Raw genomic sequence first — 27,689 nt, 5'->3', positions numbered from 1 at the left:
ACATGCCACCAGACACGGCGTCAGGTTCAGCATGCCCTCTTCCGCTGAGTGCCATTGACATCTGTCTCATATTCATACCATAAACTACAAACTGTGCTGCTCCTCTTTACCCTCAGCGCTTAGAGCCCATCACACAGATCTTTGTGAAAGATGAAATACGAAATGAATGAATAAACTGTCTAGTCTAAAAGAGTGCTGGATTAGAAACGGCTTAATACAGCTGTTGCAGGTTGAAGGGAAAGTAGCTTGTTCTTAAAAAATTGAATCTATTACAGATTTTTAAGGTTAATGTGGAAAGATGATTTCTTCAATTCTCTCTTGATGAAAGTGCTGAAGAAAATCAACAGTAATAAAAAAAATGAACCAAGAGGAAAAGTACAGACAGATGAAGTACTCCCCCTCCTTGCACACAGTATAAACATATATGTACAAATGCACACACACAGTTCTAATTCCACACATTTGGATGACACGAGGAATAGATAGGAGGCAGAGATATACCTTCTTAACCTAGAAGCTGTTTTAGTCAGGTGAATATACTTTATTTAAATGATTTGTGATGAATTGGTTTGATTCTTTGAGCAAATTTCTGGTATAGGAAACACACACTTCATCATTTGGGAGATCTTCAATAAAACAGAGTATGAGCCAAAGAGGTGTTAAACATAACTAAGTAAAATAGGAACATGGCAGTCAGTATCTCCGTGTGAGCTTCTGGAAGGAAAGGAAGTCACTCGGAAGTAATAAAGTAAACGGAACACGTGACATGGAAGGATGGGTTGGTGTTTGGGACACTATTCTTACAAATTTCTGTCCTGGAAGCATTTTTCATATATTTAAATATGTGTGTGTGTGTGTATGCATGCATTCACCAATGTCGTGGTTTGAATAAGAGTGGCCCCCATAGGCTCATATATCTGCATCCTTAGCTGTCAGGGAGTGGCACTACTTAGAAGGATCAGGAAGTGTGGCATTTGGAGTAGATATGACCTTCATGTAGAATGTCATGGGTACGGGCTTCGAGGTTTGAAAAGCCAAAACCAGCCCGTGTCTTTCTCTTCCCGCTGCTTGCAGATCTGGATAATAGAACCCCCAGCTGCTTCTCAGCACCACATCTGCCTGCACGCTACCATGCTTCCCACCATGGTAACAATGGACTAAATCTCTGGAACTGTAAGCCAGCCCTAGTTAAATGCTTTCGATGATAAGAGTTGCAGTTATCATGGTCCCTTCACAGCACCAGAACACTGGCTAAGAATCAAGATCCCTGGTCCTTATCACCCCTTTAGAGTGGTTGTGAGACCCATGTAACAAACAAACAAGTAGGAAATCCTGTCCTGTGCTAGCGGACATCAAAATGCAACAAATCCTCAAAGCTTTCCCTTATAACTAGAGAAACCAGAAGGTCCTCAACATCTGAAGCAGTTGCCAGGAAACTGAACCAGACAAGACCCAACTCAGAACCCAGCAGCATAAGACGCTAGTGCCCAGAGGGAACGAAGGCCAGCAAAGACCACAGGACAGTGCAAGACCCAAGTGACTCACCTTTGGGGATGCCTAAGCATAGATCAAGAAAATCCCACAAGAGACAAACCAGCTCAGAAGGGAAATGGCTCTTGGAATTTAGTAGACACTTTACACAAAGAGGATTTCTATAAAGGACATAAGCCCATCTCACCAGAAGTGCTGAACAGAAGGATCAGCTAACACGAAACACATTCGAGTCCTTCAGAGGAACTCAGCTTTTGTGGGTGTGCATTTGTCTACTGCAGTTGTGTGACTGCTGCCTAGGTGTGTGTGGAGGTGCAAGCACACACAGTGTGTCAAAGTGTTGACAGAATGACCTAACAAGACTTCCATCTTTACGTTTCTGTTTCTATGCATTTGAGAAGGAAATTTGCAGTTTTTACTCTCGAGAAAATGGCAAGATTCTCCATGTAGGGAAAAAAAAAAAAAAAAAAGGAAATTCCACCAGAGAACAAGATAGAGTCACAAACTATTCCATCCCTGCCTATCCACGGTAGGAATGAAGTGGATGCTAGGGATGAGGGGGTTGTGTGTGTGTGTATTGGTGTTATTTGTTGGTTTTTAAATTAAGCTTGTCAAATGGTACCCCATATAAATTGCTCCATATAAATTGCCTACCTTCAGACCGAAAACTGGAAATTTCTTTGTAGTGATTCCAGAAGCTTAATCTGACTCTTTTCTGTTGCCTGACCTTGCCTAACTTTTAAATATATATACATATATATATCGCATACCATATTACATATGTGTATATATATATATATAATAGCTAGTTATTCAAAAACCTGGATTAAGTTTACAATTCTCCCAATAAAATATAGATGCTCCCCGAAGAGATAATAGACATGGCCAGGTGGTGGTGGCGCACACCTTTAATCCTAGCACTCGGGAGGCAGAGGCAGGCGGATCTCTGTGAGTTCGAGGCCAGCCTGGTCTACAAGAGCTAGTTCCAGGACAGGCTCCAAAACCACAGAGAAACCCTGTCTCGAAAAACCAAAAACCAAAACAAAAAAGATAATAGACATGGTGGTCTTGACAGGATCTAGAAGGTAAGTCATATGTGTAGTGGCTTTTGCCTCTATGCCATTAATTCTATCTCTTGGGAAGCAGAGGTAGGTAGATCTCTTTGAGTTCCAGGTCAGTCATAGTCTATGTCTTACAAAAAAACAAAAACAAACAACTGGGTCATAAGGCTCTGGGCATGCCTATGAGGGATTATGTGAATTGGGGTAACGGATGTCTGAAGCAGAAGCCTGCCTACCAGACTGAACAACAAGGGAGGGGAGCTGAGCCTAGCATGCATCGCCCTCTGCCCCTTGACTGGATGTGAGGAGAGCAGCTGCCCTGTGATACAGCTGCCATGATGAAATTTATTTCTCCAAAATAAACTCCGTGTCCCTTAAACTCGGATCCTCTGTCTCAGCACCGAGAAAAGTAGCTGATACAGGCGTCCCTGCTCTACCTGCTCTGTTTCTTTTTCTTAGTCTTCCTCTTCATCCCACCTTTCCCTTCTCCTGCAACCTTCTCCTTCTACATAGTCTCTGGACTAACAGGCTGTTATCTACTGATATTTATCTAAAACATGAGCTGTTGAGTGAGCAACAGAGATGGAGGTGAAGAACCAAGGATCATAGAATGCAGATGCCCAGGCCCCAACTCAGTCATAAGTTCCTACACACATTCTACTCCCTCCCTCCCTCTCCTCCTTCCTCCCTTACACACACACACACACACATGCACACACACACACTTATTTGCAAATCCCTACATTTTACATGACCCATTATTCTCTTTTCAAACTTAAAAAGTAATTAATTCTAGAATAATTCTTTTTGAAAAAAAGATAACTTGCATTCCTCTTACTCGTCTTGAACCTGGTTTTGTTGACTGTCGGGGCTGGAGTCAAAGTCTAATTGCTCTTGGTCCTGATCCTGAAAACTAGCTTCTCTCGTTTTGTCTCTAAAATACGTGTCCTGGAAAGAAAAAAAAAAAAGTAGTGTGGACATGGACAATAGCATGGACGCATGACAAAAACACTACACTTAGCAAAAGAAGCTGCATTCATTTGTGTGAACTTCTCCAGCAGGAAAACCCTCAGCAGCTGCTCTGGAGGTGACACAAGGCAGGCTTGGAGGGAGGTGGCCGTTTGTGGATCAGTGTAGGGATGAGTTTTGTGTGTTTGTTCCCGGTTCAAAACTCATCTACTGTGGGCTTCACTATATATACATTACAACTTGATTTTAAGTGTAGATGTTAAAACATCATCCTACATCACCTCTGCTCCCAGAATATAAAGACCCCCTAACCCAGAATAATACCCACAGACAGTAAACTTGTAGCCAGTGTCTGTCCTCAAAAAGTACTAATGACGACTGCCACGTCTAGGTAAAGAGAAATCTTACCAGGTGCCAGGCTTGCTACAAACCTGTTTGTTTTTGTATACCTACCATGCTTTAGAAACCAGGATGGCAACATTAAGTTGGCAAACTTATTGTCCTCCTGTGGCCAGTACGTAAAAGGAAACATCAAAGTCTACAACTCCCCAGGGTTTCTGTCCAGTTTGGTTCTCACCTAAGCAGAAACTGTTCAACTACTGGTTCCTGCTGAGAACAGCCCACTCTAACTACGTTTCTCTGTAGCTTTGGGGAACTCCGTCCATTTTTATAAGTCTATGCAAAGCCATTTAAACATCTGGAAGTAAAATTACTGGCTGCCGTTGTATATAATATGGCTACACTGTGTTCCTCAAGAGTATGTGGATTGAAAGTTTGGGCCCTGGTGTTTCCAGGTGACAGGTAGGGTGTGATGGGAGAAGCCATCAGAACATGGAAAAACCGGGAGTTCTCACGAGACCCGGGCTAGTTCTCAAGAGAGTTATTATGAATGAGCAAGCCTGGCCCCTCCCCGTGTCCTGGCTCCCAGGGATGTACTCACTCCCTTCAGGACATATGCCCACCAACATATTGCTGTCTCCTGCAGGAGTTTGTTGTGGCAACAGAAAACATGACGGGACTGCTGTCTTAATTTTGGTATGCGTCATGCTTGCGCTCTGGATTCCAACTACCTAGAAAGTTCCACTGCCCGTGGAAGTCACCAGTGCCAGGCCTACGTAAGAACACTGTTTGCTCACTTTTCCAAACTTGAAAGTTCCAGTTTTATGCTGCTGCATCATCCTTGTGCATCCTTACCTGCATGATGGCAGCCTTGTTGTCCGTAAGTTTTCCCACGTTTGCAGAGCTGAAAGATGTCTCCAGTAAAGGCAAAAGGCGACTCTTGATCGTTGCCACACCCTCATTATGTCCTCCTAAGAGAATGGACGTGGCAGATCAGCCAGAGGACGTGGACACACACACACATTCACACAAACAGAAAAGGAGAGGGTTTGAAGGGTGGGGAGGCAGAAATTGCTCTCACCTTCTTGGGCTGTCAATGTGAGGATCCCGAAGAGTTGTGCCTGCACTTTGGCCACTTGTTCAATGAGTCCGATGCAGTAATTTAGGTTTTCGTCGCAGGAGTTTGTCTGTAAAGTCAAACAGAAGACATCTGTACAGTTCCTTGTTTCTGGAACTGGCTGCAGATAGACATGACTATGTAATCCAGGGGCTACCAGGCTCTCTGCCCAAGATCTATTCCTCTGAACACACAGCTGGCATTTGGCGACTCTGTGATTGAACTCAGTTCTATACACCATGACTGGGCCTGGCAGGAAAAGAATCTCTTGAGCAATCCTGTTTCTAGATTTCCAGATCTAGCAGGTAAATGCAGAGGAAGCATTCCCTCCTGTGGAGGAGGGGAAGTGTGAACCCACAAGACCCCCAAAGCTATTGACTTGATTAATGAGAAGTGCCTGAGGAAGTTGTTTGTGGGTGTTTAACCCTCTGAGGTTTGAGGAATTACTTTCATAACAATGATTCGACTCAGAATCCTGAAAGTTAAAAAAAAAAATTCCCTTATGAACCGAAGAGACTCTTTACACCCCAATGCACATTGTCACCTCATTCATCTGCTTTATCATACTGTACATAACATTCAGTTCTTGGTATTATATGTGCCAAGTCTACAACTCCTTTAACAGCAGGACGGTATTATGCTGGGTGCAGGATGCTATGGGGGAGCAAGACAAAAGGAGGCCCGTGGCCACTAGCAGATGACGGCAGGGAGTTAAGGGGCATCAAGTCCACTGAACAGCTGCTGTCTTGAAAAATCGGGGAAGGGTTCTAAAGTCTGAGAAGAAATGAAGTCAACTAGGTAGTTTGTGGGAAAGAGATGGCCCTACTGGACGTGGAACCCTTTCAGTGATGAGAATGGAACTCTAGAAGGTCATGTGGGCCTCTTGATTTTTATTCTGTTTTGGTCTCTATTTAATGTTCATAGCTAGACCTTGAAGTGATTCCAACACTGAAAGAAGGGGTGGGTGTATGAACAAACAATAAACCCATGATTGTAAATTACATAGATGTTGGTTACCCAACCTTGCTGTCTGGGCCTATTTCCTGTCTCAAACTGTGGGAATACAAAGTGTTCGGAGAAAGAATCTAAACAAACTACCCAGCCCTTAGAGAAACAAAAGGCAGCTGTGAGGTGCTGTGTAAGAGCCAGGGCCCAGGAATCAGGAAGCTCTGGATTCAAATCCCACTCTCCACCAGCAAGATCAATTCTTTTATGAAAGACATGTAAATGAGATACTGTGTCCTCGGATTTAGGAAGGAGTTGACTTTGTGTGCTAACTCAGCATAGATCCTCTATTAGAAGTGTGTCTGTGGTTTCCCACCACCTGCTTCGATGCCTTGTCTGCTGCCCAAAGGAGCATTTGTGTACACAACACAAATATTCACGGGGATATCCCAAGACAAGTCACAACATGCCCAGCTCCCCACACAAAGCACTGCTTAAGATGGCTTGAGTTACAATAGGATCACATTATTCAATTAGCCCTATCATCTGAGAAGCAGAGAAAAGATGGGAATCAAATGTACCCTGTGCAGAGCAGTCTTCAGATTCATTTATTCGTAAGTCCCAGACTTCCTATGCCCCCCATGCCAAAGTTACTTTTAAATGAAACGTGCTGCCTGCTGTGGGTGAGCTCAGCAGCTGGGGGAGAGGGTGGAGAATGAGGAAGAAACAGTCTATAAATGATCACCCCAGACTATATCAAGTGTTCTGTGCGGGAAGTAAGCTAGAGGCTAAACAAAACAGGCCCTGGGGAGGAGGAAAAGAGAGCCGGGGAGGGGAGAAGAAGGGGAAAGAAGGGAAGGAGAAGGGACAATCCTATACATCGGCTACCTTTCCTACGGGAGACACACCAGCTCAGGAAAGGAAAGTCAGGCCATTTGAAGAAAGGACGGTTGAGTTGGGCTTCTCACAACCTCAGCATGGGAGACGTGTGTGCTTCACACCACAACACTACCAAAAACAGGTAGAATCCAGACTGCTAAAGAGAGACAGGAATGGGGGTGTGGCTTTTGATGGGAGAGTGGAAACCTACAGAGGTGAGATCACAGTAATGATACAGGATGGGCAGAGGGCTCAGGGACCATCTTGTGTCTCAAGTGGACTGAGGAAGAAAAGATAACTAGTAAAGAGCAAAATGATGGCAAAAAAGAAAGAAAGGGAGGGAGGGAGGGAGGGAGGGAGGGAGGGAGGGAGGAAGAAGGAAGGAAGGAAGGAAGGAAGGAAGGAAGGAAGGAAGGAAGGAAGGAAGGAAGAAAGGAAGGAAGGAGGACCCAGAAGGCAAAGAGGAGGGCAGCTCCAAGAAAGTAAGAACAGATCTCTATGATACCGCAGTGTGTTTACACGCTCAGCCACTCTTTAGCTGCCTGACAATCAGGCTGGCGTCACAAAACTATGGTTATATGACATTTCTGTTTCTAACAGCCATGTACAAGACAGTGGTTTGATAGCATCATCCAGCTTGGGTAAGTACACACTATGATACTCACACAACCCCAGAATTTCCCAGGGATGCCTTTCTCAACAGAGACACCCATTATCAAATGATACACAGCCATGCTTCTGGCGAAAGGATGATGGACAAGACATCTTAAATATGTCATTTAAGAGCAGTACAAGTTTGCTTCCATCCCCTGTAGCTCTTCCAGATGGCATGCTCGGACACCAGCCGTGCTCTCTCAAGGGGAACTGAATCAGAGATGAAAAGGTGCCCTGTGACTTTTCAAGAGAAAAGTATCCTTCCCATTGAGACCCTGAGAGCCACGAGTTTGCTTGTTCCTGCAGCTTGAACTGGTAGTAAAGAGATAAGGAAAAGCAGAAAGTCCTTTCTAAGTTTACTGCTTAGATTGTACCATGAAGAACGTGTTAGTTTGTTGACCGAGGAGTGGTTACGGTGGTCAGGGAGTCTGTTGGAACACACCATGGCAACACTGACAGACCTCTCTTTCAACCACAAATGCTATTCTAAACCAAACAGAAGACATGCCTCAGTAAGATCTCCTTTTCGTATGTTGATGTTGAACACCATGTTTTCAACTATTGGTGAACACATCCTTAATGGAAGAGAATAACAATAGAGCTCTTGCCATCAGTCTCATATATTAAATAACTGATCTTTCCGGGGGCTGGGGATCCACTGATAGGATCCTTGCCTGTCGTGCACAAATCCCTGATTCTAGTCCTATTCAGTTTCACATGTAAACTGGGCATGATGGCTCACACATGTAATCCCAGTACATGAGAGGTGAAAGCTGGAAGATGAGGAATTCAAGTTCATCTCTAGCTATGTAACCAAGTTTGAAGCCAGCCTGGGCTACAGGAAATCCTTTTTGTTAAAGAACAAAAAACAAAGTTTCTAAATTGTGATGTCCTACTATCTATCATCTTACTTTAAAAGCAATTGCATGTCTGTAATCTCAGCACTCAGGAGGCTGAGGCAGAGGGATTTCAAGTTAGAGGCTAGCCCTGCCTATATATAGCAAGACTCTGACTCAAAGTATATGGCATCTATCCCATCTTGAGGATAGACTATAAAGGATAGCATATTTACCATTTGCTGCTATAATTATCGAACACACGCCTTTAGAATCAAACTAAGGTCATCTAACTCAAGTTAACTCCCTAGTCCACAGGACTTGGAGGGGAAATGGAGTATCCCAGAGGGAGGAGGGATCCAGTCCAGGGCTGACCCATTGAAGGTGGTGTAACATAAGGTGTTACAACTCCAAGAAGTAATTGTCATCAGAATTCAGCTTATAAAGGGATCCTTGCCTTTTACAGAACTGACCAATACAACTATAAAGTTGTCGCCCCGAAAATTTCTGGCATTTAAACAGTACCCTCTCACAGGAGCCTTAGGGGACATTCTTGGTGTCTTTCATCTTGTCGGCTAAATATGCCAGGTTCATTTATTCATAAATTCTCTTGCTTCAAGTATCACTTAACCCCAAACCCTCTTTCTAGAGATTGCACTTTGCCCATCACAAGACAACTAGAGCAACCAGTGAGGAGTCCAATCCCAAGTGGTCCTCTTCCTGTATTGTGCTTTCAGAGTCTCCCTCTGGGCCCTCAAGCAAAGGCTGAACTCCCCCCTCCCCATGGCTCTTTGATGCCTGCCCCAACTCTCCAACTGCTCAGCCTCTTCTTCCCAGCCCCCACCAGTTCCCTCGGGCTTCCCTACTCCTTGCACAAGGTCTTTCTCTTCTACAGAGGGAGGCTTGTCTTTAAGGCACGACTCCATTAGGGATGGCAAGACAGCTCAGTGGTTAGGAGCACTGACTGCTCTCTGAGGACCCTGGTTCAGTTCTCAGCACTCATAGGGCGGGATCAGCACAACCATCAGTAACTGGCTTCAGAGGACCTGGTGCCCTCTTCTGTTCTCTGCCAGGACTGCACAAGCGGTGCACAGGCCAAACATACACAGAAAACAAACTTTTTAAATTAAAAATGTGTAGCTCCCCCTCCCAGCACCAAGCATAGACAGGCACACAACATGCTCTTTTAAAGATGCCTTGCAAAAATTCTTGTCAGGCCCCCTGATTTGTTGGCCAGTAACCATTTGCTGGCTGAGTTCAGTTTTTGCCTTGGCTCCTAGCTGAACAAAGATAGTGAGCACCTTCTGAAAGTCACGTGTTCAGACCAAGCTGTCCTTTAAAGGTTCCTGAGAGGCTCACGTTAAGCTCAGTAGCACCCGCTTGGCAAAGAGAGGCAGAGCTGTTGGCTGTCTCAGCTGTAGGCTTTAGTGCTTGTTTCTCTAGGGAACTGTTGGGAAACTTGTAAACACTGTTACATTGCGTGTGGGTAGGAGCTGCAAACATGTCACAGCACACGCGTGGAAGTCAGAAGACAACTCGTGGGAGTCGGGCTTCTCCTTCCATCATGTGGGTCCTGCGGATCCAACTCAGGACAAGGCGTGGCAGCAGGTGACCCTACCTAAAGAAACATCTCATCGGCCCTAAAAAAGATGGTGTCCAAATCAACAGGGAGTAGTTTCTTTCACGACCCAGAAGACTGCTAGGTGCTTTAAGATTAAACATAAACCAACACACACACACACATATATAATATATATATAATAATATAATATATATATATCATAATATTGGCTTTTCAAGACAGGGTTTCTCTGTGCAACAGCTCTGGCTGTCCTGGAACTCACTCTGTAGACCTGACTAGCTGCAAACTCACAGAGATCCACCTGCCTCTGCCTCTCAAGTGCTAGGATTAAAAAGGCTTTAGGGCATAGACTGATATTTCTAAAGACCATCAGCTGTGTTTGGAAACTGAGGCAGCGCTACCTGCGGGTAGTATAGCGCTCACACATACTCTGCACAAGCTTCAGCAGGAGATGAATCAACCTCTAATACAGATTTCATCACCCTACCCCACACACACAGTCTAAAACATAGCAATTGGTTTTGTTTTGTGTTTTCAGACCATAGTTGACTGTAGGTAACTGAAATTGAGGACGATGAACACATGGATAAGAAGAAGCCAAGGCACTGTACACGGTGAAGTCCGTCTTAAAGGGCAGCTACCAGGCTGTGGGTGCAAGTGCAGCACCGCCTAAACTAAGGTGGAGAGGAGGATGAAAGGGGGGAAGCCACATGAGGGAAATAAAAGGAAAGCTAAATGGGTATTAGCCAAAAAAAAGTCATTAATTGGAAGAAAATTGAAATTATGTATTGTGTTTAGGATTAATATAAACCATTTATTTTCTTTTAAAGTAAATTTCCCCCAGGGGGGCTTTAATTGTAAAGGATTATTCATGACGTTTTTAAAATTTCTAATTCTAACTAAACCAAATTAGTCATCAAAATCAGGCTTCCAAAGCAAATACAATTTACAGGGTTGTTGTTTTTTTTTTTTCATAAATGTAGTTTCCTACAGCTAGTATTTTAACTAGAGTTTGCTGCAGTGAATATTCATCTTAAGGTTTAATTCAAAATTTCTTGCTACTAACAAAACCACTTTGGGGATTACAAGTACCTGCTTAGCAAGTGACCCAAATCCAAACTACACATAACAAGATATGGGATGGATTCAGGTATAAATTCAAAAAACCAAGCTGGTCTAGATTTTAAAAATCTGAGATCCACAAAGCAACGTTACATATTATTGTAATAATAAGAACTATTATTACTAGTCAATTATTATTTAATAATAATTAAAACCCCAACTATGGAGCAGATTGAGGTGCTGAAACCCAGAGAGGCTGGCAAACATTACTTGGCTAATTGTAGCCACATTCAGACCTAGAAGTCAGGCCAATGTCTGTCGTCCCAGCTCACACCTCTCCCTGCTGACTGCTCTGTGCTCTAGGAAAAGCCCAGAGCTGCCTGCCTATTCAAGGTACTTTCATGGAATGTGAGGCAAATTCAGCATGCCGCTGTTGGAGCCAGGGTGGTGTGGGATTAGTGAAAATTGGAGTGTGCTTCTGGGTGGCAGAATGCTGGTGACACTGCCTTGGCAACACCTCCTGGAAGTCGCCCTGGTACCTTTCTGCCATGTTGCCAGCACGCAAAGGGCGCAACTTTTACAAATGTCCCCTTTACTAAAATAATAGTTCCCGGGTGTAGGTTTAGAAACGTTCGCTCTATTAGGCTACTGGACGTCCTGAAAACTGAGAACCTCACAGAAAGGAAACCCCGCAGGGAGTGGAAAAGGGTACAGTAGAAAATAAAATTCCAAAGCCGGCAGAGAGAATGGGCGGGGGGCGGGGGAGCGAGAGGGGAGCTGGCAGCCCGACTTGTTCCTTCTGTTGCTAGGGCCTCCGGCGTCCACGGTTACCGAACACTGGCCAACGCTCTGCGGCCGCCTGGAGTCATCCCGCCCCAGGTGAAGGGTTCCCATAGACGTAGGACTTCCTTCTTGGATCTAAGTAGGAGTCTGAGATGCCTGTTAGGGTATCAAGAGCGGCGACTTTGTGAAGTGACCTCCTGGACGTCAGCCCCGATCGAGGCTGTGCGGGGAAACTAGGCAGTGAGAGCCCTGGGGTCTCCCGCCCGGACTCACGTTGTAGTCCTGCACCCAGAAGGAGACTCTATCCTGCAGCCCTCGAAAAGAGTCGCTTTTGGCCAGCTTCTTCACGTTCTCCGCCATCGCGCGCTTTTCCGCGCCTCCGACTCCGGGAGATCGAGTAGTAGAAGGGACGAGGGGGTGGCCTGGGTAGGACGGTGGGGTGTTGTGGCCGCCGCAAGGGTGTTATTTTCTGCGCAGGCTCAGAACGCAGCTGGAGTGTCCATCCTCCCCCTCGGGTCGGACCTGGCAGGGTTCGGGAAACCGAGGGGGGAGGCGCTCTGAGCCGCAGGCGCCGCGCCTCATCCACTGGCCAGCCCGCTGTTCAAGCTTCCCAGCCGCCGCCCGCGGGCCAGGCCATAAATACCCGGTCGATTATTAAACAAACCTTGACGTGGCTGCGGGCTGCCAGGGACCCGCGGCTAGCGTCGGAGCAACGCCCCCCCCCCCCCCCCCCCCAGCTCACGCCCAGCCCGGGGACTTCGGAGAGCTGCCAAGACCGCAGCGAGGGCAACAGTGTGCGACCCGCTGGGGGATGTCCAGACCCCTGGGGGCTGCTGCCCGACCCTGCGCTGGGCCTAGACCTGCCAGGAGGATAGGGGACCTCAGGACACCTAGCCGGAAGCTACACCCGATTCTGGGTGACAGTGTGTGCCCAGGAAAGCAAGTTAACTCCGTGGGAATTTTTAGTAGACTTCCTTGGCTCTTCGTTTACTTTTTCACCTCTCGAGCATTTAATTCTCCGTTTGCCTGTGTGAAACTGTGACTAAAATGTCCGTTTTTATTACGTATATCTTTGGCTTTGTCCCTCGACCCACTCGGTGGGGCTAAGTCCATAGATTTGTACTCCATACAATGACACACGCAGCTACACAGTGAGATCTTTGCCCTAACTGTCAAGTCTTCCTCAGCATGAACAAGTGCAATCCCTTTGCCGACCTGTGTTCTGTGTGGACACTCGGGTCCCTCGGTGTACCATGCCACTCTTTTGGGGTGAGGTTGGTGGTGTCAGGATCTGTAGTTCTGTTCAAAGAAAACCTAGCTTTTGCTCCGCTTGCACGAAATTGCTTTGAAAACGGAGTTTTCCGCGCAGTGGTAAGATTTCCCAGTCGGTGAGGTGTTTGTCATGCAAGCGCGAGGACCTGGGTTTGGATCTCCAGTACACACGTTTAAAACAACGAGGGAGGGGGTCTCTGAGAGAGGCGACTCCTGGGACTGCCGGCCAATCGGTCTGTCTAATCACTGAACTCTGGGTTCAGGGAGAGACCCTGGCTCAAAAAATAAGGTGAAGACATCGAAACAACATCTACACACACACACACACACAGAGAGAGAGAGAGAGAGAGAGAGAGAGAGAGAGAGAGAGAGAGAGAGAGGAGAGAATTTACTGGTGGTATGACATATGACAAGACACTTTGTCCTAAGTGCCAAGGCACTTCCTTGTCCATTTAGTCGGCATCTCCTTACCCGAGTGGTTTTGTTCTTATATCAGGAACTTAATTGTGCCCCTTATGCTTTCTTCCACGTAAATAAAAAAAAAATTTCGCTGAAGGAAGAATCAACTGGTTCCGATGGAAGCTGAAGGTAGGTTCCTCCTCTAGGAAGCAAGAAAGTCAAGGTTTCATGTGAAGTGTCAATACAGTACCAGTATGCCAGTATGCGGTCTCTCTGGGCAGACCAGAATTATTTCCCCTCATGCCCAGTTTGCTTAAGGTACAAACAAACAAACAAAAAACCTACAAGGATTGTAATCTACCGAAATTTTATTACTATGAAACCTAAATAAATATTTAATAAATTTAAATTTAATAAACAATAAATTTAAATACAGAATAAAAAAGAAAAATAAGAGAAAAATTGTATTGACCCAAATACCCCTCTAATTCCAACCAAGGTTTCTGATATTCTTACTTCATCATAGAAGAGATCCCTGTCATCAACTTTTTCAGCACCACTAGCTCCATGAAATGGCAAATACACTATACTGTGGCCATGACCATGGTGGGAGGGAGTGTTCAGCACACAGACACTGCAGAGAGGAGCAAAGAATGTTCAGCCTTGACAGATAGCCTTCATCCTCTCAGAAGAATGGTGTGGTACGGCAGGAAGGTGGTGCCTAGGATGGGTGATATGGAAATGGAGCTTTCTCACATTTAACATCATTTACTGGGTTTTGATGATGACCCAGCCATCCACCATAAGTATAAGCTGGAGTCAGACTGGTTTCCTGCTCTCTGAGATCTCACAATCTGCAAGAGACAGACAATGGTAGCTCAGTGTGTAAAACACTAATTAGATAACTATACAACCAGGGACACAGTGATTCCCCGTCTTTGTGGAAGAAAGTGACCTTTAGAACCAGCTCTGTAAGGATGGAGGAGCCTACCAGACACAGGAGAGGGAATGCAGAGAAATGAAAGCTACCAGGGTAAGAAATGCAGAGTCCACTGTGACTACAGAGTCAGAGACAAGCTGAGCATAGTCGTGGGTTTGGCTCTGATGAGCCTTTTATAACAAGAGATTGTTTATTTCATGGGCGGTGGGAAGGCAGGCAGGGCTACAAACAGAATTGTAATTGGATCTCTTCTTATACACCATGTGGCAGGTTTTATAGGAGGGGGGATGGGACTAAGGACGAGCACGTAGGAAACACAAATGACGGTAGTGTTGGCCTCATCTGGAGTATGAGAGATACTTGTAATTGTTTTATTCAGCGAAAAAGACCAGTATTCAGTCATCAGAGCTATTTGGATTTATTGTGTATTTCATTCCTAACATGATCAGGACTTGGAGTAACATGTAATGACATACTGCACCCAGTTTGTAAGGAGCACACAGTCTACTTAGGGGAGAACTATGTTAACAGCAAAATAACTTAAATAGAAAGGGGGTGTCATGGTGAACTGGTATAATGTCAGAACAAAACTGCTGGGAGAATTAGGGACATTGCCAAGCACGTAGCATCCTCCAAATGTTTCAGGGGGAAAAAAGGCTTCAGAATAATAGCATTAGACACGCTCACATTTTGCTTCTGGTTGAATGAATGAATTGGTTCTCTTTTTCAAACGACAAATGGGGGGGGAGAGCGACAGCTCCGATATTAACATCTTTTGGCTGCTCTTGTAGAGGACCTGAGCTCAGCTCCCTGTACCCATTTGGTGGTTCATAATTGCCACTCCAGTCTCAGGGTCTAACACCCTATTCTGCCCCCCCCCCCCAGCACCAGGCATGCAGGGAGTGCATGCACATCTGTATCTGCAGGCAAAATAGACAAACACATAAAATATCAGCTCTTAAAAACAGCCACAACAAGACAAATTGGCCACAAGAATAAGTGGGTGTCCTGTTAGCAATGAGGAATCCAAGGAAAGCAGATCTTCAGATAGCCAAGGGGCATCTGACTTCAGGAAAATGTATTATCAAAGCACCTATGTGAAGCTAGGTAGGAAAAGCAAAGTGGGCTTCTTATCTTAAAACTCGGAACATCGGGCAGCTCTGGAAGACTTTTAGTAAGCTTCATTATTGTGTGTGATTGAGACATAGGCCTTCAACACTGCAGACTAAAACCCTACACAAGATTAGAAACAGAGGACTCATACTATTGACTGTAGCCTCCAAAGGCTCCAAAGAGATATTTGATGGGTTCTTGGGGACACAAAGGAGAACATCTTTCGGTGAAAAAGGAAAAGACCTTCTGAGCACAGTAAAAGGAGAAGCACGGGAACCCAGGACCAGTCAAAAGCCCTGCTGTCAAAGTTGATTCATGGGACGAGAGCCGAACTATTACGAAGATACTACTAATTCCCAATCCTGTGCGTTGTATTTATAGTCTTCCTGCCTAAAATGCAGGCATGCTATGGAGATGGAGCCAGTTGGTATAAGCAGTTGGGGAAGAAGGGATGAGCAGGCAAATGACCACACAGGCGCAGCTTTTACCCCAAGTTAGACATGAGAAGGAAAAAAGGTTAAAAGATATTTGTTAGGTGACAGCGTCTATTTAAACTCCACAGTCATCAGTAGACATCAGCGAATGGACTGGCTACAAAAGCAAAATGACTAAGGTCCCGGGGAAAAGAAGCTGAGTGGAGCATTCCCCTTGGGGCGGGGGTGGGGGGTGAGGGGTTAGGGTGGGGCATGGTACTTTCTAGAAGCTATTCACGACCTGAGGAACAGTTCTTGGAAGTTAGACGCTGCTCAATCTTTTGTTTTCCTTTCGACTTAAGGGATTGTTAGAGCAGAGAACAACAAGTGTGCACCTGTTCCCTGCACCTCCGAATGTCTTCCAGGTGCTCACTGTGTGTCAAATAGGTCCCTAAGGACCTAATTATGGTCATCACGTCTCCAACATTGTATTGGCAGACAACCTGCCTCTAATGCCTCAAAGAAAGAGTGCCAGACTTGACCACAGTCTTCCCGGAGTCTTCCTAGTTTGAATTAACTGCCTAACTTCTGTCCCCTTGGTCTGCACCCAAACCTCGCCCACGAGTACTCTCACTGACACCTCTTGCCCTCTCAAGCCGTCACAACATGGTACAGCATTCCACAATGGAAAGTGTGTGGAAGGGAAAGACATGTTTTGGACTTTGAGGGCGTCCTTTCCAAGGAATTTGAGGACGCCCCAGAGTGCATACCATCCCTGCCACACCCATCCAACCCTGGCCGCTCACTGTCGCGAGGGACCCGCCTCCGCGGATCTGAGCCAACCCAGGACTCCTTGACCCACTCCGGATTTCTCTCGGGGGCGTGGCAGGGGCGCGGTGGGGCGTGGCCATCGGGGGTGTGAGTTCCACCCCCGTGCCAGAGCGCAAGCGCGGGCTGCAGCGGGTCAAGATGGCGGCAGCGGCGGCGGCGGCAGCGGCGACTGAGCAGGTCTGTGAGCCTGCTGAGGCCGAGGGCTTGGGGAGTGGGATGGCCGCGTCGTCCCCACGGAGGGCGGGGACGAGGGCCCGAGGGCCGGGCTGGGGCGGCGAGGCGGGGTGGTAGGGCGGGACGGGGCGGGGCGGGGCGGCGGGAGCTGTCCGCAGCCAAGATGCTGGCCAAGGCCAGGCGGGAACCTGGACAGCAGCTCCGGGCCGGTGAGGGCAGCTGTCCCTCGGCCGGAGTGACAGTCACTGGCCTGCGCAGCCTGCGCCTGGACGTCTCTCTCCGCACCCAGCAACCGTGCGGATAAAAATAACGTCTACTGAGGCCGGGAGACTGCAGCCAAGTCGTGGTCAGCTGTTGCCTGGTGTGGATCGGGGCCAGGTCTTGTTTCTGCCATGCCCGATGTGCACACAGCCCAGATTTCCCCTCTCACTTTGGTTTCTCGGAGATTCAGTCACCGACATTAAACTGACCCGTGCCCAGTGGGTTTAGGATTACTTTTAAGAAATGCATTATCAAATATTTCCTGGTCCTCTTTGGAAGCCTAGAATAGTTTAGAAGGTGTCCCCTCAAAGAGCAAGATGGACTTTAGCATGTGCATACGTGTATGTGTGTGAGATGTAGTTGCCAGAGTCACATTATAGTAAAAATGATTTTTGTAGTCACTTCTTTATCCGTTGTTTCCCTTTTAAAATAACCAGTCAGATAGCTTCTCTTTAAAAGTCCCATTCTTCAACATCATTGATTTTTTTTTTTTTTAAAAAAGTGAGTCGAGTTGCCAATACTTAATTGGCTTTGGGGAATTTTTTCTTAGGTGGCTAACATTTTAGAGACCTGTTAGGTATATGTTCCCGGAGGACTCATCTAAGGGGTAGAAAAAAATAGACATGCAATCTTTTCTGGTGCCTAAAAGTCAAACGGCCAAACATCGAACAAGTCAGCTGTTTGCCAGGTTAGAGCAGAGTCACAACAGAATGCCAAGGGGCAAGCGAAGCTGAAAGGGGACAACGTGAACTGCTGGGACTGGAGCCATCCCCGGCTTTTCCTAGTTTACACCGTAGCTAAATCGGCCTCAGAGGTGACCGAGGCTGTTGTTCTGCGCATGTGTCTTGATGCTCTGAGGGTCTGTGCTGATCATTAAAAGGCTACAGTCATCTGCTCATGTGGCAGGGCTGTCTGGTGGGAGCTAAGGAGAAACACGCCTTGGGCTTAATGCGCCCTGCTGTCCTCGACTTTATATTTGAACAGAAAGACTTGTTTCTGTGCTCGGGGTCCCACCTATTCTGTTTGGAAGTCACGGTAGACGCCTTTGTGTCAGTCACCAGGTCCTGGCAGTTCTGCCACTTAAAGCTTCATCCCCAGAGCCAAGGAAATGCGCTGGCATCTTCTCCGGCTCCTCTCTTCCAGCCCTTCTCATCTGGGACATAATTTCATGTCCATGCAAATGTCTTCAGTAGGGGCTGGCAAGATGGCTTGGTGGATAAAGGTGCTGGCCACGGGGCCTGGCAACTTAAGTTCCCCAGTTCAATCCTCAGAACCCACATGGTGAAATAAGAGGACCAGTTCCCAAAAGTTGTCCTCTGATCTAAACACACACACACACACACTAAATAAAAGAATAAAGAAATGCAAAAGAGGAGGAAGAGGAAGATTGGAGGAGTGGAAGGGGGAGAAGGAAGATGAGGAGGGAGGGGGAAGAGGAGTCCACCAGCGGCAGCAGCGGTGGCAGCAGCAGCGCAGGGGTGGCAGCGGCAGCGGCGGCAGCAGCGCAGCGCCTCAGCAGTTCCGCAGCGCCCCAGGATCAAGCCCACCTTCTGCACAGTGGTGCTTGTGTTGTTTACCGCATCTCTCACTTCGTTTCCCCGCATTCATGTATCTATCCCTCCTCGGTTTAGTCCCTCATTCCCTCAGACCTCCTCTCCTACATTATCTGCAAGACCTTGCTTACCTCTGTCAAGTGTTATTTAACCTCGAGTGTGCAGAAATATGCACTTTTGTGCTCAGCAACAGCCAGTGAGTCCCGAACACTCGAGTCTCCACCCTGCCAAGAGCAGTCTCAGCCTGCCTCTTCTTCCCACCTCTCTTCTCCCAATGTTGCCGATCTGACCCATCTGCTCCTCCCATTTTCCTAACAACTCCAAAGTGTCCCAACTGCCCCATTTGAACTCTGAAGCACATATTGTCTATACTACTGATTTTGGCACCTGGACGTACAGAGTCTGTGTCATATAACACACAATGCAGGTCTGTAATACCTAAGATAAGGGTCATGTCTTCCTATCCCATGCTCCTACTTCTCGTCATAGTGTTTAAGCATACAATTCTTAGTATGTGCCTCCTGCAATGTGAACTGCCTCAGAACTCTGAAAAAATATGGAAACTGGGCAGCGCCCATTTCTGCTGCTTCTTCTGTGTGTGTATCACATGATTGCTTAATGTCACTTAGCTGTGCTCAAGCTCAGAAGTTCTCAAGTTTTCTGATCCTAGATTATATTTGTGCTCTTAAATACCTGTTGATATTTACCATATTAGAAATCAAAACTGAGAAATTGTGAAAGCATAGGAATGCCCAAGCAAACATTTCATTAACTCTTAGAACAATCACACTATCATAAATGGTCACGTAGCCTCTGGAAACATGATTATTCATTCAAAAGAGTGGCAGAGTAAAAAACATTATTATTACTTTTAAAATGTGTCTGACATTTCAGACCTTGAAGAGAGTTTAGTGAGCACCCCTAAACAAACATACTCACGCAACTGCTCCCGAACATTTTGAAAACTGCTGGTCTATAATGTAGGCTTTAATTGGTTGAGTTATAAGTAGCAATCTGTGTCAATCATTCCAAATTATTTTCACATAAATGAAAAAAATGTAAGTAAAAATTCATTAAGTCTTGGTAAAAATAAGAGTACCCGCTGCAGTATGTGCACATGCCATCTCTGCCCGAAACGGGCTGTGCCCACGTTGTCAGGAGGATGACAGAAAGCAGAGGGAGCGCGGCCTGTGTGGCAGCAGCCTTGACATCGACAGTCCGACCTGGCTTGCAGTGTATTCGTGGAACATCTGTCAACAGCCAGTTCAGCTTTCTTTAATTGTGAGTTTGAATTTAGTAAATACAGCAGCAGAGAATGCAGCTGTTGTGTTCTCTCTTGTTTTGTTTTTTTAGCAGCAAAGTTCCAATGGGCCAGTGAAGAAATCCATGCGGGAGAAGGCTGTGGAGCGAAGGAGTGTCAACAAAGAGCACAACAGCAACTTTAAAGCTGGCTATATTCCTATCGATGAAGATCGTCTCCATAAAACAGGGTTGAGAGGGAGAAAGGGCAACTTAGCCATCTGTGTGATTATCCTCCTCTTTATCCTGGCTGTCATCAATCTACTAGTGAGGATGTGGGGCAGAGTATTGCCTCTTAAGTTACCTTGGGGCAGGAAAATCTCTATGAGTTCAAGGCCAGCTTGGTCTACACAGTGAGTTCTAGGACAGCCAGGGCTAAAGAGTGAAATGCTGTTGCAGGAGAGAGAGAGAGAGACAGAGAGAGAGAGAGAGAGAGAGAGAGAGAGAGAGAGAGAGAGAGAGAGAGAGAGGAGAAAGAAAAGAGAGAAGGAGTAGGCGGAGAGGGGGAGAAAGAAGGAAAGAAGGGATGGAGGGAGGGAAAGAGAGGGAGAGAGAGGAAGAACAGAAAGAAGGAAAAAAGAAAAGAAAATTCTCTAGAAAAATTGAAACCATTCTGGGTTCAGTGTGATATATTTTAAGAGAGAGGGCAGCAGAAGCAGAGAAACAGACAGACAGATCATGCTATCACTATATCCAGTTTTAAGAAAACTGCAAATAAAGAAAAGATTCAAAACTTCCTAGAGAGGAGAAAAGCGTGTTGTGTAGGATGAATCAAAAGCAAATTGGCTCTGGACCTCTTGTGAGCATTAGAAACAGCAAGGTAATAAAGTCTTTGCCTTAAGAGCTCAGAGCTCAGGTCAGAAACATGTCTAACCAGATCATCCCACAAATGTGAGGAATTATACAGACAGTGTCTTACCATACACATGCGCCAAACAGCCACTGGGCTGCCAATAGAAAGCTCTAAAGCAAGTATTTCCAAGGTGGAGATACAGGAAGCTGGGCATCTCACATGGGAGAAAGCAGGAGAGGAAAGGAAAGTTCCCAGTTCCATCACATGGGCAGCCTAGAGACTGGCTGTTCTTGACGGAATGAAAAGGCCAGATCCAGCAAAATAAACTAGAAGAGAAAAACAGAACTGACGTCATCTGAGCAGCGCAGTAAACGCGTCTCTCTTTCAGATTACCCTTGTCATCTGGGCTGTGATTCGCATCGGGCCAAATGGCTGTGACAGCATGGAGTTCCACGAAAGCGGTCTGCTGCGGTTCAAACAAGTGTCTGACATGGGTGTCATCCGCCCGCTTTATAAGAGCACGGTGGGAGGAAGGAGGAATGAAAATCTGGTCATCACTGGCAACAACCAGCCAGTAAGTTTCCCCACTAAGGAAGTGTGTGGATGGGAGAGAGGCGTAGACAGCATCCCTCATGAAAACCTACAGTTGAGTACTGGAAGATACTATCTTCTTGTTAAAATGATGTATTCTATGTACAAGCAAATCCACATTTATAAATACCCAATGGCCAATAACATTTAGCTGTATAATTTCACTAGAGTTAGATTCTTACTATTCTAGAGGGTTTTCCCCATAGGAAGCACTGACTGGCGTGATTAGTGTAAGAGCATGTAGGTCCATGTGACACAGCCGTTGTAGAGACACCTTCCCAGGTCTGAGGTCCAGGGTGTTTCCTCACCTCCGCACTGGCCATCTGGAGCCCCAGCCCTGTTCCTATGACCTGTGTTTTTGTACAGTGGGTCTTATAACAGCAAAGGAAGGCACGCTTTTTAATTTTATCCTTCATTTTAAAGTTAGTTATATATTAGCCAGTCTTATGGACAGGTGCAGTTAAAAGAGTTTAAAGTCTGGCTCTTACTGTCATTTTTGTTTTGTAGTGTTCTAAAAATAATAGTCTTCATGAACTTTGTTTGTGCATTCTTTGAGAAGATACTCACAATAAAGCATTTTTCTGAAGATTGTTTTTCAGCAAGGGACGACCAAACTGAGTGTAGAAAAGAACAAAACGTCTATCACCAGTGACATTGGAATGCAGTTTTTTGACCCAAGGACACAAAATGTCTTATTCAGCACGGACTATGAGAATCATGAGTTCCAGCTGCCAAGCGGAGTGAAAAGTCTGAATGTTCAGAAAGCATCTACCGAAAGGGTATGGCTATTCTTTGAGCATTGCTAGTGGGGAATTTGTCTGCAGCTACTCTTTGGGGGAGGGTTTAGGCTGCCTGTAAACACAGACTCCAGACATCCAAGGGCTGCTTCTAGCCCTACCCTTAGCCTGCAGGAGCACTAGTAAGTCCTCTCTTTACGTTAACTCCCACAATTATAAAACTGCCCTTTATAGCCCATCTAAAACTTTTACTTCTCTGTGACAATAATTCTCACTCTAACTGACAAACTCTTTTCAGCATGTGTTTTCATCTTTAGATTACCAGCAATGCTACCAGTGATTTAAATATTAAAGTTGACGGGCGTGCAATTGTGCGTGGCAATGAAGGCGTGTTCATCATGGGCAAAACCATTGAATTTCACATGGGGGGCAATGTGGAGTTAAAGGCTGTGAGTATTGTTTGTGTATGAATTTAAGAAATTATTTTGGAATAGTTCATAATTACATGTAGAATAATATATAATTGTAGCATGAATAATAAAAACCCAGAGTCAAATTTTGGAGTTTAACTTGAAGGTCAGAAAAGCAAAACAGCCATCCACTGGCTCTTACCTCTACCTCAGTCCGAAGGGTGACCCTGCCTCCAGGAATCTTAAAATCGTCTGAAGTAGTTGTACATACTAATTTCTAGTATTGAAAAGATATTTAGCTTTGTAAGTCAGTTGATATCAATAGCTAGATTTAAAGTATATAAGCTAATCATTAGCAATAATTTTGTCAAACTACCTTTTACGTTTTATTTTTAATGAACATATAATATACATATTTATGGGGTATATTGTATGTTTTATTCATGTACACATGATCAGACTGGGGAATTAACATACACATCATCTCAGGTATCTGCCACCTCTCAGATTAGGAGCATTCAGAATGGTCCCTCCTGTTTTTACCTCTACAAACATGTTAATTTAGTCACCCTATGTTACAATGTATTGTGAACACTGTTACAGTTTCAAGAAAGTACACTAAAATGACCACAAGATGGAAGCATGGAAACAAAGTTTGAAACGGATCCTTTACAACTTGGAACTTTATTTCAGAATCATCTATGCAGATGTGCCAAAGCAAAATAAACTCAGAACTATGAAATGGTCTGTTCCAAGCATTTCAGACAAAAGCTGCCATTCGGTCTGTATATAGAAGGACCCCTTCCCGCTGTTTAACTGCCACTCCCATTGATCTCAGCCCCTCCCTAAAGGGACGACTTATGGACGGCACTCTCTAAGAACACGCCAGTTACCTAGGATAGGTCTGGCACACGGCAGCATTTAGTAACTATTCGTTAATGCGAGGGAAGGGAAGAAGGGAGCCAGGAGAGAAGTAGAAACTTACTGGTCCCTAAAAGAAAGGGTCTTGGGAGGCTGAGATGGCTCAATTTGTGAAGTGCTTCCAAACCATCCCGTGGACCTGTGTTCAGAACCCAAATAAGATGGCAGTGGCATGTGCCCATAATCCTATTCTCAGAATGTAGAGGCCGCTGGATCAGACAGCCTAGCCTACTTGCCGAGTTCCAGCTTCAGTAAGGGAAAGACCTCACCACATAAAGTATGAGAGCTGTTTACAAAGATACATACATGTTCAACCTCTGACCTCCATATGCACAGAGAGAGAGAGAGAGAGAGAGAGAGAGAGAGAGAGAGAGAGAGAGAGAGAGTCTTAAGAGCCTACAGTATAAAATGACTCTGTAGCTACGAGTTAAAAGAAGCCTTCAGTTTCTTTGGAAGTCTGGTTAATAAATTACATAGTTTTAATCTTTAATTGAATTTCTATTAACTAAAATTAGTTTCCTATAAGAGAACTCACCCCCATATCAACATTAGTAACTAAAAAAAAATCTCTGGAGTCAGAAAGTGAAAGTTACCCAAGATTGTCCCCATCAGTCACACTGCGGGGGACGTGATTTGGACTAGTGTTGGCATATTTGTTGACTCACAATCACTCTTGAATCCTCGGTGTGGTTTGTCTTTGAGATGGCCACGGTTGTTCTGATCGTGACTTTACCCTCCCACTGCCTCCCTTCCCTTTGATACTTCACAAGTTTTGTCTAGTTTGAAAACTTTCTTCTGTGTCCATTTTGTGGAGGTAGCTGAACCATATTCCCGTCCTCCTAGGAAAATAGCATCATCCTCAATGGAAGCGTGATGGTCAGCCCAACGCGCATGCCCAGTTCCTCCAGCGGGGACGCGTCGGGGAGCGGCGACTGGGTGCGCTACAAGCTCTGCATGTGTGCAGACGGCACGCTCTTCAAGGTGCAAGTGACAGGCCACAACATGGGCTGCCAGGTGGCAGACAACCCTTGTGGGAACACTCATTAGGTGATCCACCCCAGGGGCAGTGTGTTTGGATCTCAACTTGATCTGTTCTTCGTAAGAATGCATGTGAACCATGTTTGTGCAGAGTTTGCGATGACCTGTGATTATTGACTGGGGAGCGCCCTGTGTGTATTACATACTCTCCATATTTAAGGGACTTTGGAGTGCCTAAATTCTAATACGCTTTATTAGGTTGCACTGATACAAAAGTGACAGTTCTCTAAAAGAATTATGAGAAATTAATAAAATCAAAAGTAATCTTGGAAGTATTTTAACATCTTTTGACTAAAGGACAAAGGACTGAAGAGGTAAGATTGTAAGTAAGCCTTTGGTTATTTTTATCAGGGGGGAGAGATGTTTGGAGGGCACAACGTCACTGTCTGTGCTCTGTCTTTTTGGCTTTTAAGGGGGAAGGCACAGGTTTTTGCATTAACCCAAAGCCACATTTTCACAAACAAGTCACTGAAGAACCTTCCATATATGAGCTGGTAAGAAACTGTGTCTCCTTAGCTTTGCACTACAGAAAACACTCTGTCGTGGAATGTCTACTTGAAATAATGATACGTGTAAGTACCCGCACTGTGTAAACATCACCCGATCCCAGTTCTCACTTGTATGTGGGGACAGTAGCTGTCATTGCTGGGCTGTCCTGGGCATTGTGTGTGTGATCTCCAGGTCTCACTGCACCTCTCTCAGTAAGTGCTTCAGTTCCAGCTTCACCCATAAAGAAAGCGAAAGTCAGAGAAGTTGTGGAACCTGCCCCACACCACATAGGAAAGGATGGACTCGGGATTGGAAGTCAAGTACAGTTCTGAACTAGATGAACTTGATTCCAAATGTGTTCCTGCCTTTTACACTCTACACTGAATTTTCAATTATTTGAAACTCTCAGAAGATGGAAAAAGCCTAATTCCTATTTACCTAATAGGTAAAAATCAAACATGTGTGCTATTCTAGTTAAAATACTAACCTATTAGCAAAACATGACCAATCACTGTCAGATTTTTAATTATCTTGAGCCAATTCCAAGTTGTGTTTCAATGGACAGATCTGCTTGGTCTGCCTGCCATATGGGAGCACCTGAATGAGTTACAGAGAGGTCAGCATACTTTTCCTTAAGCCCCAGGAGAGCTTAGTGGAATGCAGGAAGGCTGGGCATCAACAGGCCCTTCTGCCCCAATGCATTTCCTCCGCTGTCCCACACCAGCATCATCCTTAGAGACTCGTGTGCAGCGGGAGATGGTGCAGGTGCTTTATCTCTGCTCCTCATCTCTCTGTCTCGTTTTAGCTGTGTACAGCCCTCAAGGCAGTTGGTTCTTAATGTGGTTTATACTTGGTCTGCAAGGAATTTCTGGTATTACCGAGAGACATGGGATGAGGACCCAGAATACACAGCTGTAAAGTAGACAGCAGGGAGATACGATGGACCTAGCTCCACAGGCTGCCACTCGCATTCTGTCACGTCACTTAGAATGGCATGGATAAGAAAATCAATATAGAAAACTGTGTGTGTTCAATATTGTCACACTTTTGTCAAGTGGAAAAACTGAATACCTTATAGGTTGTGAACTCAGGCTGGGGTAGGAACTGACTTGAGACCTGACACTGAGTGCGGGTTTTAAATGTAAAGAAAGAGAGTGGTTTATACCTCTGCAAATAGTCAAGTATTGTTTAATAACTAAAAAAATGCTCAGAAAAATCATGTTTGGAATTCTCATTTTCATGCTCAGTGTATTTTTAAATTGTGCATTTGTTATGTATTCTCTTTAAATTTGTTTTGAGAATTTCTTTAAATAAATATTTTTACTAAAACCACACAACACTATATACTAAGTATTATTTACTAAATACAATTCATGAAAAATGTATTTTTGCATTTCCTTGAGAAGCACTTGTATTTCGATACGTCTCCATTGAGCACTTGCTGTGAGAGGGCCGGCATCCTGGTGTTCTGTGGAATACACTGCAGGTGCACCCACCGGCGCACTCACCGGGAAGCTCTGCCAAGGAGCCAAGCAAGATCAAGTCCTTTTAGTGCACAAGCGAAGCCACGCTGCTCACGCTGGCCGCCAGGCGGCGCTGCCTGCTCATCTGTTCATTTCTTCTGTTTGACTACACGGAGAGCACTTGCGGCTGCGGCCTCGCATGAAGCAGATGCAAGAAGAAAACGGACAAACATTTATTTAAGTAAGGACAATGTTTTAGAGGTGGTTATCAACGCGAAGAGGCAGAAGAAAGAAACATAAGGTTCTTTAGAGACTGTCCAGTGAACAGAGAGGAAAATACACAACCCAAAGCAGGACCTGGCGGCTATCTTCTGCGATTCTTTAACATATACTGTATTGGCAATCTTTTTGCATTGTAACAGAAGCAAAATAAAGCTCGTGTGATTGTTTCGATGATGGAAGAGTTTCTACCTGGTTTTGATGAGTGTTTTTAAGGGGTTAGAATAGTGGTGTTAAACTTGTAGAGGAGACCACTGAAAGGGCTGGTCACTGGGGTCTTTTGAAAGATGTAAGAGGTCCAAAGGTTACAAGCCCCGCCACACCAAAATAACCCTATACTGTGTTTCAGATTGATGACCTCTGTTTATAGTACAGTTCTGTGAACTTTGCTGTCAGTTTCTTAATGACTTTATTAAGGAGCTTCTACTTCAGCACAACACAGGTTCTGAATCTCTGCGGCCTGTTTATGTGGCCGCTCTGGAGTCAGAAACCTGCGCATTTCCAGTTTAGACAGTCTCATCTTCTATGCCTTCCGAGAGGCTTCCCCCCAGTGGACCAAGGCGAGAGCCAGGAGATGAAAGGGTGGGGCTGGCAGCAGAGCTGGGGAACATGGGCGGAGCCTCAAGGGACAGATCTGAGATCCCCACATGACTGGATCAGCTGGAGACAGAGCAGTTAGAGGCCGCCCGAGGATCCTGAGGTAGGCCTGGGGCAGAGTCCTGTCCTCCTCAGGTCTCGTTCCCCGGAGAGCCTCACTATTTGATTCCCTTTTCCCACTTCCTTACAGAAGAGTCCATCTCTTCTCTAGTTTGTCCTGTCGCCTTCTCTGTCTCTCTCTGGTGTGCGCATGCCCCAGTCATTTCCTCATACTTCAACTTGAATCAGCCTAGATAAAGACTTACAGTCTCAATTACAGAGTCAATTACCTGTACTTTCCCCGCAGTTCTCACTGTTTCCTTTTGGGACAGGGGTTGCTTTTGATTTTGTTTTTGCCT

The 27,689-nt window shown here is 45.4% G+C and overlaps 2 protein-coding genes across 6 annotated transcripts in view; one reads left to right on the top strand and one right to left on the bottom strand.

The window, feature by feature from the left end:
- Spata18 (spermatogenesis associated 18) overlaps positions 1-12,340 on the bottom strand; it is a 34,704-nt gene extending 22,364 nt beyond the window's left edge. The window contains exons 1-4 of one of the 3 annotated variants that reach the window (XR_007593251.1): positions 11,992-12,340; positions 4,942-5,047; positions 4,716-4,831; positions 3,391-3,500 (exon numbers count right to left, since the gene is read on the bottom strand). Coding sequence is in view for 2 of the 3 variants with exons in the window: in XM_050150255.1 (XP_050006212.1) it covers positions 3,391-3,500; positions 4,716-4,831; positions 4,942-5,047; positions 11,992-12,078 (419 nt within the window). In the remaining variant the exon portion in view is untranslated. The remainder of the gene's footprint in view (positions 1-3,390; positions 3,501-4,715; positions 4,832-4,941; positions 5,048-11,991) is intronic. The other 2 variants (XM_050150255.1, XM_050150256.1) reach the window with 2 other exon arrangements.
- Positions 12,341-16,773: 4,433 nt separating this feature from the next.
- Sgcb (sarcoglycan beta) lies at positions 16,774-26,871 on the top strand. 3 transcript variants are annotated; one of them, XM_050150213.1, is made up of 6 exons: positions 16,774-16,863; positions 20,028-20,198; positions 21,155-21,340; positions 21,945-22,136; positions 22,412-22,543; positions 24,269-26,871. In XM_050150213.1, exons 1-6 carry the CDS (start codon positions 16,825-16,827, stop codon positions 24,470-24,472), a joined length of 924 nt encoding a protein of 307 aa, XP_050006170.1. In that variant the 5' UTR covers positions 16,774-16,824; the 3' UTR covers positions 24,473-26,871. The 3 variants fall into 3 exon arrangements, with proteins under 3 accessions (XP_050006170.1, XP_050006168.1, XP_050006169.1); XM_050150211.1 differs by having other exon boundaries at positions 20,028-20,240; XM_050150212.1 differs by having other exon boundaries at positions 16,820-16,863; positions 20,031-20,240.
- Positions 26,872-27,689: the final 818 nt, after the last annotated feature.

This window comes from Alexandromys fortis, unplaced genomic scaffold, assembly GCF_014885135.2.
Source record: "Alexandromys fortis isolate MF-2015 unplaced genomic scaffold, M_Fortis_MF-2015_v1.1 scaffold_0, whole genome shotgun sequence".
In the NCBI taxonomy this organism is placed as follows: domain Eukaryota; kingdom Metazoa; phylum Chordata; class Mammalia; order Rodentia; family Cricetidae; genus Alexandromys; species Alexandromys fortis.
Note: the sequence above shows the minus strand (reverse complement) of the source record. Positions and strands in the feature narration are given on the sequence as shown.

What these genes read in the sequence shown, in the direction of transcription:
- Sgcb (XM_050150211.1), top strand. Translation starts at nt 16,825, where the DNA reads ATGGCGGCAGCGGCGGCGGCGGCAGCGGCGACTGAGCAG. An exon ending in CGGCAGCGGCGACTGAGCAG is followed by an intron (nt 16,864 to 20,027) that starts GTCTGTGAGCCT and finishes TTGTTTTTTTAG; the next exon opens with CAGCAAAGTTCCAATGGGCC. An exon ending in TCACTGGCAACAACCAGCCA is followed by an intron (nt 21,341 to 21,944) that starts GTAAGTTTCCCC and finishes ATTTTTCTGAAG; the next exon opens with ATTGTTTTTCAGCAAGGGAC.